The 12,985-nt window shown below is 45.1% G+C and overlaps 1 protein-coding gene across 2 annotated transcripts in view; it reads right to left on the bottom strand.

The window, feature by feature from the left end:
* NECAB2 (N-terminal EF-hand calcium binding protein 2) overlaps positions 1-12,985 on the bottom strand; it is a 204,542-nt gene that overhangs the window by 100,865 nt on the left and 90,692 nt on the right. For both annotated transcript variants that reach the window (XM_063141548.1, XM_063141549.1), the window contains exon 3: positions 9,615-9,712. In XM_063141548.1, the coding sequence (XP_062997618.1) occupies positions 9,615-9,712 (98 nt within the window). The remainder of the gene's footprint in view (positions 1-9,614; positions 9,713-12,985) is intronic.

Below are 12,985 nucleotides of genomic sequence, written 5' to 3'. Positions count from 1 at the left end.
TGTAAGGTTGGACAACAGCGGGTTGGGCACTGTGTGAACAGAGTGCTGGACTAGATGGACCCTTGGTCTGAACCAGCATGGTGCTCCTTATGTTCTTATGTTCTTAAGGGGAGAGTTTAGGGAGGATGTTCATGCTAAGTGTAATAACTAATCAGGGATACCAGTTGAACACAACATCTGATCACTCATGATAAATGTATATAACCTTGAAACTATGTATGCCAATAGATAGTCTGCCAGGTCTGTAAGAATGTAGCCAAATCACAGATGTAGTTGAAAGTTAATTAATGGTATAAGCATGGGTTGGCAAAATGTATTGGAACCTATGAGAGAAATACAATATAAAACGCCCCAAAGGAGGTCATAAAGGTGAACCTCTTTGTTGCCAATCATCATGTCATGCTCCGTGACTGACCAGCTATGGAGCACATCAGTTACTGCAGTAGGGTTCCCAGTAGCCGAGGAGTCCTACATACTCAAATTCTGCCTGATCCTTTCCATGTTTTCCTCTCCTGTTAATATTTTATTTTGCTTCTTCCTCTAAATAAAACCTGGAAGAGGAAACCACCTGGTGTGGATACTGCCTTGTTCAAATTCTAAAGAAAAAGGCAAAAATTCCTACTCAGCCCTCCCTCCAAAGGGAGCAACTGGCTAAATCCCATACTAGATGGAGGGAGGGAGGGAGCCGGAAATCAAAAGAGGCCGATACATGGCAAGGCTGTCTTTTATAGGCTCTGCCCCATTCTTGCCTCACATGGCACACGTGTACTGACTCATGAGGTGCCTTATTCTCCTCCTCCCCACCCGCAATGGCCGTTTCCCCACCCAAGCTGCCCCGGCTGGGCAGGTACTGGATTTTAAGTAATATAAGCTTAGGGCACCAAGGGGGGCACCACAGCGTACCAGTACTATACCTGTAGCCTTCAAATTTTAAGAAATTCCAAATTAAAAATTGTTTTCAATAAATTGTTGCATTTGCATTTCCCCCTTATAACAGTTTTATTAAAAATGCATAAAACAATGATGAAAATTTGTATTTTTATTATTTATTTATTTATTTATTTATTTATTTATATGGCACCATCAATGTACATGGTGCTGTACAGAGTAAAACAATAAAATAGCAAGACCCTGCTGCATAGGCTTACATTCTAATAAAATCATAATAAAACAATAAGAAGGGGAAGAGAATGCACCAAACAGGCACAGGGTAGAGTAAAACTAACAGTATAAAAGTCAGAACAAAATCAAGTTTTAAAAGCTTTAGAAAAAAGGAAAGTTTTTAGCTGAGTTTTAAAAGCTGCGATTGAACTTGTAGTTCTCAAATGTTCTGGAAGAGCGTTCCAGGCGTAAGGGGCAGCAGAAGAAAATGGACGAAGCCGAGCAAGGGAAGTAGAGACCCTTTGGCAGGTGAGAAACATGGCATTAGAGGAGCGAAGAGCACGAGCGGGGCAATAGTGTGAGATGAGAGAGAAAAGATAGGAAGGAGCTAGACAGTGAAAAGCTTTGTAGGTCAACAGGAGAAGTTTATATTGGATTCTGGAGTGAATTGGAAGCCAATGAAGAGATTTCAGCAGTGGAGTAACATGGTCAGAGCGGCGAGCCAAGAAGATGATCTTAGCAGCAGAGTGGTGAACAGAAACCAATGAACTGATGTGAGAAGAAGGAAGGCCAGTGAGAAGAAGGTTGCAGTAGTCCAACCGAGAAATAACCAATGCATGAACAAGAGTCTTGGCAGAAGAGGCAGACAAAAATGATCGAATCCTGGCAATATTATACAGGGAAAACGACAGGATTTAGCTACTGCCTCAATATGAGGAATAAAGGAGAGTAAGCAATTGGCTTATATTGCTTGCTGCTATTTAGTGTTAAATATAACATAAAATAAAACTGCTTATATTTAATATAGTTGTGTGTTCTGGCATGGGGATGGCCTTGAAGAAAACGTAGTGTTTAATGACTTATTTCACCTTCAGTTTTAATGTCTTGCCAGCTCAGCAATGGAAGGGTCAAGGGGGCACCATTATTGGGCTGTGCACCAGCCCCCCGAACCGCTTCGAGGCGTGATCCAGAACTTTCAGATCGGGCCTGAACTGGTTCGCACCGATACAACCTTCCCCTGACCCGCTCCGGATCGGATCGGATCCCGGAGTGAGATCCGAAGGGTCGGATCATGATTCGGCTGCCATTTTCCCCCCCTTCCCCACTTACTTGCCTCCACAGTGGACAGCAGGTAAGTGGGGAAGGGAGGACAAAATGGGGGGCGAATAAGTCCCCCTCCCCCTTACCTGGCTCCACCGTCTGCCGTCACATGGACTGTGGCGGTGGAGCCAGGTAAGGCCCCCCTCCCCCCAACACTTACCTGCCTCCATTGTGGTCTGGCGCCGGCTTCAACTGAGGGCCAGGCGAATCAGGCCGCTCCGCTATCGCTTCTACGAACCGAGGCGAAGCGGAGCACAGCCCTAGTGCTTCGGGCATCAGCTGGCCTTACTCCGGTCCTGCCCTTCTCCCCCTCCTATCATTCTCCTCCCCTGTGATTTATGTTTGTTTATTTTGCAGTGACTGCAAATGTATGGGGGCGTGGAGTTGTGAATTACCACCCAATTTATTTTTAAACTTCTGTTGCTGTGCACTTTTGGAGGTGCGCATGCAGTCTGCAGAGTGAAAAAGAAGAAGAAACTGATTGCAGTAATGTACTGAGGCTGGTGTCGTGCTATTTCTCCCGCAATTGCATTTGTGTCTGTCGCTCAATCATGTCATAAATATGGAGACTGCGCTGTATTCATTAGCATGCGCTTCCACGGCAATGAATGCATTTTGCAAAAATGCAGGCACAGCACTGCCTCACATACGAATGGGGCTGTAGTGTAGATCCTCCCATGGCAAGTAACTATTTTTTACGTTTTCCAAAACTTTTTGGTTTTACCTACCTTTGTGATTCAACAACAGCAGATCTCACTAAATCAGAAAGCAATTACAGTCCCACACTTTGTTTAGCTTGTATATACTCCAGTGCCTAATTACCAAGGATAGTTTATGAGCTTCCCCCACAGAAAATAATTGCCACATGTCTCCTTATAAGCAACAAACTATCAGCGTTCTTTTCAAGACATGGAGTATAAACACCAATTAAAAAATGGTTATACAAGCACTTCACAAGTTCAACGGGTCTGTAGTGAGGATTTTAATAAAATGAAGAACCCAATAGATGCCATTTTTAGAACATTGCACCTGTGTTTGCTTTAAAAGTAAAAAAAAAACTGGAGGGGGGGAATTCACCACAAGTAGTGTCTAGAGAGGATTTGCTCTCTAATGGGCTAGTTTAGGCTATTTAGCAATGCACAAGGCAGCAGTCGCATAGAAAGAAGCACAGCTGAAGTCAAAGGCATATCAAAGTTTTCCTTTGAAACGAAAAGCAATTTATTTCTTCAAGAAGGAGAGAGACCACAAAGAGGACGGAGGGGAGGGGGACACATTGCACAAACTTTAATGAAAATTAATCTGCACAGTTCTGAACAGAGGGTTTTTTGGTTTGTTTTTTAGAAAGTGGCTAAAGATTCTTAATCTAGGACAGTTTTTGCCTTTTTTATACTGGCCCCATTCAGAAGACACCTTAAACCATGGTTTTAACCATGGTGAATAAAGTAAAAAGCCTATTCAGGGTGGTTAAAGCCATGGTTTAAGGTGTCTTCTGAACATGGCCTGGCTTTCTGGCTTAACCACCATGGTTAAAGCCATGGTTTAAGGTGTCTTCTGAACATGGCCTGGCTTTCTTGCTTAACCACCATGGTTAAAGCCATGGTTTAAGGTGTCTTCTGAACATGGCCTGGCTTTCTTGCTTAACCACCATGGTTAAAGCCGTGGTTTAAGGTGTCTTCTGAACGGGGCCATTGAGACTATGACCTTGTTCAGATGACACACTAAGCCATGGTGGTTAAGCATTTTGAGCTAATCATTATGGCTTAGGGTGTCATATGAACCATTCCTAACCATGGTAGTTACATAACCACGGTTTAAATACGCTCACTAACCACTTGCTGCAAAAGAGTTATCGGCCTAACCATGGCTTAGCATGTTGTCCAAAGAGCCGTATTTCTCACGTGCTATTCTACTGTCGTTTCTAGAAAGGAACTATGGAGCAATTGCTGCATCTTCTTTTAGACTTATTTCCTGGACACTGATGGATTTCCACTCACTTTCTGTTCACTGGCTCTAAGCTCCAAGGTCACGTTAATCATTGCTAGGTTTCTGAATGTTGCTATTAACAACCAGTTTTTAATGGTGGCAAACTAAGCTGTACCACTCTCTGGTGGTTTTTGTGTGTGTGTGTGTGTTATGGTCGGTTGACCAATAAATCTGAAGTATAATTGTCTCTGCCTTACAAGCAACCAATGTGTTCAAATTAGTGCCTTATGCAGATTCATAGCCTGGCTTGATTTTGTATTTTCAACTAGGGCTGCTTCATGGCCCGATCTGCAACTTTCAGATCGGGCCGATCCGCTTCGGGTCTATCCGACCCTCCCACACTCTGCTCCACGGAGCGAGATCAGGAGGGGCGGATTGAGATTTTGCCTCCCCCTTCCCTACTTACTTGCCTCCGCGGCGGACGGTGGAGGCAGGTAAGTGGGAAGGGGGGGCAAAATGGGGGCTGAGTAAGCCACCTCCCCCTCCCCCATTACCTGGCTCTGCCACTGTCACCGCACGGACTGCAGCGGTGGTGGAGCCAGGTAATCCCCCTCCCCCCACCACTTACCTGCCTCCGTTGCGGTCCAGCACCGGCTTCAGCTGAGGGCCAAGCCTCAAACCGGAGCCAGGTAAGCCCCCCTTACCTGGCTCCACCACCATTGCCGCATGGACTGCAGCAGCGGCCGCGGAGCCAGGTAAGCCCCCCTCCACCCCCACTTACCTGCCTCCATCACGGTCTGGCGCAGGCTTCAATTGAGGCCTGGGCCTCAGTTAAAGCCTGCACCGGACTGCGATGGACACAGGTAAGCCCCTCTGCTCCCTTACCTGGCTCTGCCGCCGGCGCTGCATGGACTGCGGCAGCAGCAGCGGAGCCAGGTGAGCCTCCTCCCCCCTTACCTGCATTCGGCACTCCGGATGGAGGCGAACCGCTTCGTCTCGATCCGCAGCTCCCCTGACCCAATCCAGATCCTCCTTTGGCGGAGGCGGATCGGGTTGCTCCACTCTGGATTCATGATCCGAATTGGAGTGGAGCACAGCCCTATTTTCAACAGGAGAGCCACCATTAATTCTCTTTGCCTGCCTGCCTCTGTGCAATGTGTAATCAAAGGTCTATTGCACCTGTCATCTACTTTCACGATTGAAGACTAAGGGCCTTGCTAGACCTGCCGGGATAAGCCGGCAGGGAGGCGGGGCGACGGCGTGCAAACTTTAACGCGCGCCGCCCAGCCTCCTAGACGGCCGACCCGCAGGGACGACGGAAGCCCTGCAGCGTCGGCCATGTTTTTTTTTTTTTAAAGGGGCCATGTGGGGCCCGAAGCCGCCGGAGAAGGTAAGGGTTTTTTTTTAATTTAATCCCCCCCATCCGCCCCCCTCGCCGTCTCCTTCGTCGCCCTCCGCCCCCCCCACCATCTCCTTCGTCGCCCTCCGCCCCCCCCAACATCTCCTTCGTCGCCCTCCGCCCCCCCCCACCATCTCCTTCGTCGCCCTCCGCCCCCCCCAACATCTCCTTCGTCGCCCTCCGCCCCCCCCAACATCTCCTTCGTCGCCCTCTGCCATCTTCCCCCCCCCCCCCGGATCACCCACCTCCTGGCACGATGGGCACAGCGCATCGTGCCAGGTCCGTGGCTTTTCGCGGCTCCTCGCGAGTAAGCGAGGAGCCGCGAAAAGCCGCGGAACTCTCCACACTTTCCCCAGCTCCGGCCTGAGGCCGGAGCTGGGGAAAAGGCGCGCCATAAGCGACTTCGCTTATGGCGGGTAAGACCAGGCCTCAGCGCGGCCTGTCTGCGGATTCCCCTGTGCGTCATCTGGACGCACAGCAGGGAAGCCGGGACAGAAGGCGCGCTAAGGCCTCGTCTAGTAACGCCCTAAGTCCTTCTGTAGCCTGATCCAAGACCGGAAACTTCTACTCTTCTCTCTCTCTGTTTAATATTTAAATTGATGGTGCGTTCTGTCCAATTTTAAAGTCCATGATTGCTGTACTGGTTTCGATTATAACCGTTGTCTAAATTCATGATCCAAAGGGTTCATTATTTGTATATATCAGCAGCAAAAATGAAATCCAAGAGTTGGTATTCCACAATACATTATTTAATGAGAACATTTTCTTGAACCATTGAAAAAAAGAATTCTGATTTTTAGAAACTTAAATAAACCCAACCATTCAGCACCTGGAATGATATGTTCACAGCACAAACTGCCCAGATATACATCTCATTCAACCCAATGGGCCTTTCTGCCAGGGAAATGGCAGCCTCAATCTCATTATGGCTCTCTTCCCCCAATGTGATACCCTTCAGATGTGTTGGAGAACAACACCCATAATTTCCAGCCAGCACGGCTAATGGTCAGGATTGTTAGGAGTTATAGTCAAACAGACGTGGAGGGCATCAGGTTGGGGGAAGCTGCTCTGCAGTGTCCGATGTAGTGAACTAACCAATAACACTTTTCAAAAATGGGAAGGAAATAAGGGCCACATCTACACCAGGTAGGATATTGCACTATGAAAGTGGAAGATTGAGGGGAGACAGGATAGCACACTTCAAATGCTTGAAAGGTTGTCACACAGAGGAGAGCCAGGATCTCTTCTCAATCATCCCAGAGTGCAGGACATGGAATAATTGGCTCAAGTTACAGGAAGTCAGATTCCAGCTGAACATCAGGAAAACTTCCTGACTGTTAGAGCGGTACGACAATGGAATCAGTTACTTCAGGAGGTTGTGGGCTCTCCCACACTAGAGGCCTTGAAGAGGCAGCTGGACAACCATCTGTCAGGTATGCTTTAGGGTGGATTCCTGCATCGAGCAGGGGGTTGGACCCAATGGCTTTACAGGCCCCTTCCAACTCTACTATTCTATGAACCTATGGTATATACAAGTTCAATCACAGCTTTTAAAGTTCAGCTAAAAACTTTTCTTTTTCCTAAAGCTTTTAAAACTTGATGTTGTTCGGACTTTATACTGTTAGTTTTACCCTACCCTGTGCCTGCTTACCCTACCCTGTGCCTGTTTGCATTCTCTTCCCCTCCTTATTGTTCTACTATGATTTTATTAGATTGTAAGCCTATGCGGCAGGGTCTTGCTATTTACTGTTTTACTCTTTACAGCACCATGTACATTGATGGTGCTATATAAATAAATAATAATAATAATAATAAAAATAATAATAATAATATAAAAGGCAGGAGCCACACAACTGCTTTATAGTGGTATTGAAGTGCACTGACAACTGTTGGGACCCATGACACAGACCATATACTGCTTTCATAGTGCTCTATCCTGCTTGGTGTAGAGTAGTCCTGGGTCTCACCAATTTGGAATAAATTTACTACAAGTCTGAGATGAGGGAATTTTCCAGGGTGATCAGACATGAAGTGACTGTAAGGTTTCTATACATTTAACAGAAGGAATTCAACAGGTGACTCTTTTCCCCATAGACTGCAACTGACTAGATTCCATTTTCTGCCGAACTATCAAAGAAAGAGTTTTGTCCTGCTTTTTCATCTGGTCACCCAGAGCTTTTTAAAAGGTGATAGACAAACTGTTCACCAACCATCAAGGTGATTTGATTCCTTCATAAAGCTCAGAATGATATACACTGTTCGAAGTGCTTGTGTCTGCCTTCAGGTATAAGATGTTCCCACATATATAGGTTCTGAATGCCAGTTTTTTCTTACATTTGTCGAGGTATACAAAATTATGCACGGTGTGGAGAATATGGATATTATGAGACATTTTCCCCTCTCTCATAATACTATAACCCAATGAGGTCAACCCATGAAGCTGATTGGTGGGAGATTCAGGGCAGATAAAAGGAATGGCTTCTTTGTGGAGTTCATAGTTAAATTGCAGAATTCACTTCCAGAAGATGAAGTGGGGGACACAAATTTGGATGGTTTTAAATAGAATTTGGACAAATTCATGGAGAAGAATGCTATCAATGGATATTAATCCTGATGGCTATGTGCTAACTCCAGTATCAGAGGAAGTAAGCCTATACCAGTTGTTAGGGGACATGGGTGGGAGGGTGTTGTTGCACCCATGTCCTGCTTGTGGGTTTCTGGTTGACAGCTGGTTGACCATTGTATGAACAGAACGCTGAACTAGATAGACCCTTGGTTTGATCCAGCATGGCTCTTTTTACGTTATTATGTTCTTATGGTTTAAAGTAGGGGTGGGCAACATGTGACCTTTCAGACATTTTAGCCTACAAATCCCATTATTCCCCATCATTGACAATGCTGGTTAGACTGATGGGAGTTATAGGCCAAAAGATCTGGAGGATCTCAAGTTGAGTTCAAAAGTCCTCATTATGCCAGGATACCATGAATCCTAAAGGCTTATGGCTTGTTGCTGGAAAACATCAGGGCAGCTCATTGTGCAGAACAAGTCTTAGGCATGGAGGATATTTCTGATTCGGTACTCTTAATAGTATAACTCTATACATGTCTACTCAGAAACAAGACCCACTATACTGAATGGGGTTCACACCTAGGCAAGTGTGTACAGGATTGCAGCATTAACCATATTCATCTTGGTTCTTTTTGTTCCTAAATGCAACACATTCAATATTAGCCAAAGGTTGGGTGTACAGAGATCTACTAATATAGAGCAAAGCAATAGTAATGTTTCATAACTAAATAATCTTTGACACATTCTACTTAAAGAACAACAACAACAAGGTATTCAAACAAAACATGTATTGAATTGATGACCAACATTTCTCCTTCAATATTAGAGATAAATCTACAGAAGAATTATTCCTCAGAGGATTTTCATTCTATTTCAACCAACAAGATTAATTATAAATACAACACACTTGAGTACCCCAACAAACTCCAGAACTGTCCATTGAAGAGAAAATTAATAAAACTTTGATTTATTTGACACATTTATACCTGGTCTTTCCATCTTTTATTCAAGATGCCCAAATTGACAAACTTGGACAATTTTGAAAATAAATGATTAAAAAAAATAACAGATATAAACCCAACAATAGAGAAAGAACAAGAATAATAATTCAGCAGATAGTCAGGACGTAGACATGCTGGAAAAATAATAAAACCACCAGCAGGCATAGAAACCTATCAAGGGACAATACTAGATTGCTTTCCCTGGGGCAGGGAATTCCATAACCTGGCAATCCTCAATAGAGAATGCCCTTCCTATACCCATGTTTCTGCCAGCTGTACCTCAGATGGTGGGAGGGACTCAAACAGGGCAGGCAAGATTGTATGGGAGGAGACCATTCTTTAAGTATTCTGTTCCCAAGCTATTCCAAAGCAATCAGACAGCAGTTTGAGTTGAACCCAGGAATGGGCCAGCAGCTGGTGAATCTGATATAGTAAAGGAGTGACATCTACCAAGAATACAGCGCTGTCCAGTCCTTTGGCAGTTGCATTTAGATATATCAGCTCTACAGTAAGAACTCACCTGCTTGGTGTAACCCATGGCCTTCAGAATGGAGAGGTTGAGTGTTTCCAGCGAAGCCAAAACATCTTCATAATCTCCCATGTGGTCAGCAAAATAATCTGGATATCAAGGATATTGCAGGATTCAGGGAAGACGAGGATGGAGGGGGGGGGGGGAAACAACAAAGGAGATTGTTTCAAGCTCGACTTTGCTTTGAAGTTTGCTATGACAGAATGCCTGACATATTTCTGTACAATTTGATATCTTGTTACTACTCAGTGTACTACTGGCTGACCAGGAAAAATCTCACTGTCTGCATTCACAACTAGTAATGAAACAATAGTAGTGAAAATGCTGCATTGCTTACTAGGTGAAAATAGTAAGGGTCATAGAGTTGGAGGCCATCTGGCCCAATTCCCTGCAGGAAACTTAGTGCTAGAACATCCCCAGCAGAGGCTGTCCTGCATGTGCTTGAAGAAATACTCTTAGTAGGATGGCAAATTTCCTTTCGGACCATAGAAAGGGTTAATTTACAAGGCCCTTTCTGCTCATTATCCAGAATTGGATGCTAGTAGCAAGCACAGGGGAACACACCTGACAAATGCCCCAAAAAATACATCCAGGTATGTGTGTGTGTGTCTTTGTTCAATGTGACTTTGTATCTCGATTTTCTGATTATTACTGAGGGAGTCGCATGCAGAATTGCAAGTGTGGTTGCCCCTTCTGAGGAAATCAAGCTTGCTATTGGGGGCGACTGAGATGGGGGATTGGATCAGTACTAAGGAAATATGAGGATGTTGTTTTTGCTCGCAAAACATTCAAGTATGCTTGGTTTGAAGCTCGAAACATGAACGTGAGCATGTGTCCGCCAAAAGGATTTGCGAATTGCCGAATGCATGCTTGTGTTCATCTCGTTCTCAATTTGCACAAATTTCCTCCATAGCTACAGGAAAGCCCCAGTTTAGTCTATGGAAGAAAGTTGCCCAAACGAGGGTAACAGTTGCACAGATTAGGGGAGAGCTTCATAAATAGCCATTTGCTCAAATCTCCCATTCGAGCACTGCTCAATTTGCACATGTTTTCTATTCACACAGAGCAAGCAGCAGTGACTAACCAGAATGGGAATCAGGCACAAGATGAGCAGCGAGATGGTGTTTGGAGAATCCTGGCCATCTTGAACATGGCCGTGCCTAGTGGCTATTCGGCCATCCCTAATGAGAATGGTACCAGTCACAGATGCCCTCTGTGTATTCATTGAACATATGGAGGAGGGAGGAGACCCCCCCCCCATATCCTAAAGGTCTAGGCAGGGAGTGGACACGCATGTCATTGTACATATGCAAATTCCTGCACTCGATCAGGAACTCTGTGTGATCATCTCCCTATCCCAGGGAGCAGCCCACACACATGCTGCTGTCACCTCCTTGTTTATTTATTTGTTGTATCTACAAGCATTTATAAACCACTTAGCCATCGAAAGTTTTCAAAGTGAGAGAAACACAAGTCGTAAAACCATAAAAGACCAATACAGGAAATCAGCCTATACACAGGCCATGCAATGCTCATGATACAATGCTCCAAAATGAAATGAACAGCCATAAGTAGCATATCCAGTTTATAAATTTTTATAGATTCAACATTTTACAAGTTCTAAAATTTGAAATTTTATAGCTTTAAAAGTGTTTAAGCACACATATACACACAACACACACATTTTACAACGTGAAACATTTTCGTATAAAATGCCACCTTCAGTCACAAATGAAAGCAGGCTACAATACCACTTATAAGCTGAGCCAGAGCCAATCAGGAACGAGGCCAATTTATAAACTGGATGTGCTACTTGTTTGATCTGTGCCATCAAACTCTTAAACCACGCCCACTTTCAAAGTGACAGGTACTCCACCCCCTTTAGTACCAGAAGTCCCGCCCTAGCTGGAAGTCCTGCCGCTGGAAAGAGAGGTCACCTGATGGGATCACATGACCCAACAGGATCATCTGACCCCTCTATGAATACGCCAGACCACCCTTGATCAACAGGAAGGGTTTTTAGACCCCTAACCCTTTCAGGGGTGCAGAAATCCCCCCTAGATTGATATTTCCAACCGGATTGGTCCAAGGTGCCCTTTCTATTGGTCCAGGGTGGCCTGGCACATTCCTAGAGGGGTCATATGACCCTGATGGACCAATTCAGTTGGAAATGTCAATCTAGGGGGGATTTCTGCACCCCTGAAAGGATTAGGGCTCTAAAACCCCTTCCTATTGGTCGAGGGTGGTCTGTCGCATTCATAGAGGGGTCATATGACCCTGTTGGACCAATCCGGGTGGAAATATCAATCTAGGGGGGATTTCTGCACCCCCAAAAGGGTTATGGCTCTAATACCCCTTCCTATTGGTCCAGAGGGGTCACATGACCCACTGGACAAAGTGCTGAAGATCCGCAGCAGAAAAGCCTTACTTAGGCTTTTCCTGCCCAACTGAGGCCAGCTCTTCCGCCATCTGTCCCCACTCCAGCACTGCTCCAGGGGGAATTCCCAGGTGGAAGGAGACCTCCCACTGGTCGCTGGAACAAGCTAGGGGAGAAGGGGGTGGGTCTGTTGAGCCGAATGGCCACCAGAAAGCCTGCGCTTTGCTATCACCACGCACCAGCTATACCGTGGGGTTTGGTGGCAGAATGATGCCAACTTAGTGGCATGATGGCAGCCTCCTGCACTTGCAAATCTGTACCTCCGTTGCTCTTACTTTTTTTAAAAAAAATGCTGAAATTGGTGGTGCCATAATCCCTATTTAAAAAAGCAGCAGCAATTCATATTGAATTGACATTTCTTACAGAACTCTCCTATAAATAACCCCCGTAGACAGACCATTAATTAGCCTCCCTTGGCTTAATTAAAATGCCATATATCTCTCTGAGCAGTGTGCAGGATGAAGGGAGCGATAGCAGCAACGACTGGAAAAAGCAGCGGAGTGACATTCTTCCACTGTGATCTACGGCTCCTTAATTTCCAGCAGCTGCAGATGTTTCCCCACTATACCAAGGAGCAAAAAAAATAAAATAAAAATAAATAAAAATAAATCACTTTACGGAGGAACGGATAAAGTAAATCCTTTTCTGGAGAGGATCAAGCAAAACCTATTGCACAGTCCATAAATCCCGAGAAGAAAAACAAGATTGCCACTCTGACAAGGGTCAGCCTGAAAAGCCATAGGTTTGAAACAGGATTAAAAGGTAATTTTGATTAAAGGGCTTTGCAAACACAAGGGAGATTTTTTTTTTTTTTTTTTGGCTCAGGCCAACCAGAGATTTGCAATACCTGTAAATATGTATTGAGGATGAGCCGTACTGATGGGGGCACAAACACAGTATCAAAAAAGGCAGGAAGACCGCTTGT

Source organism: Elgaria multicarinata, chromosome 14 (assembly GCF_023053635.1).
Source record: "Elgaria multicarinata webbii isolate HBS135686 ecotype San Diego chromosome 14, rElgMul1.1.pri, whole genome shotgun sequence".
NCBI lineage: Eukaryota > Metazoa > Chordata > Lepidosauria > Squamata > Anguidae > Elgaria > Elgaria multicarinata.
This window is presented reverse-complemented; position numbering and strand designations above follow the sequence as displayed.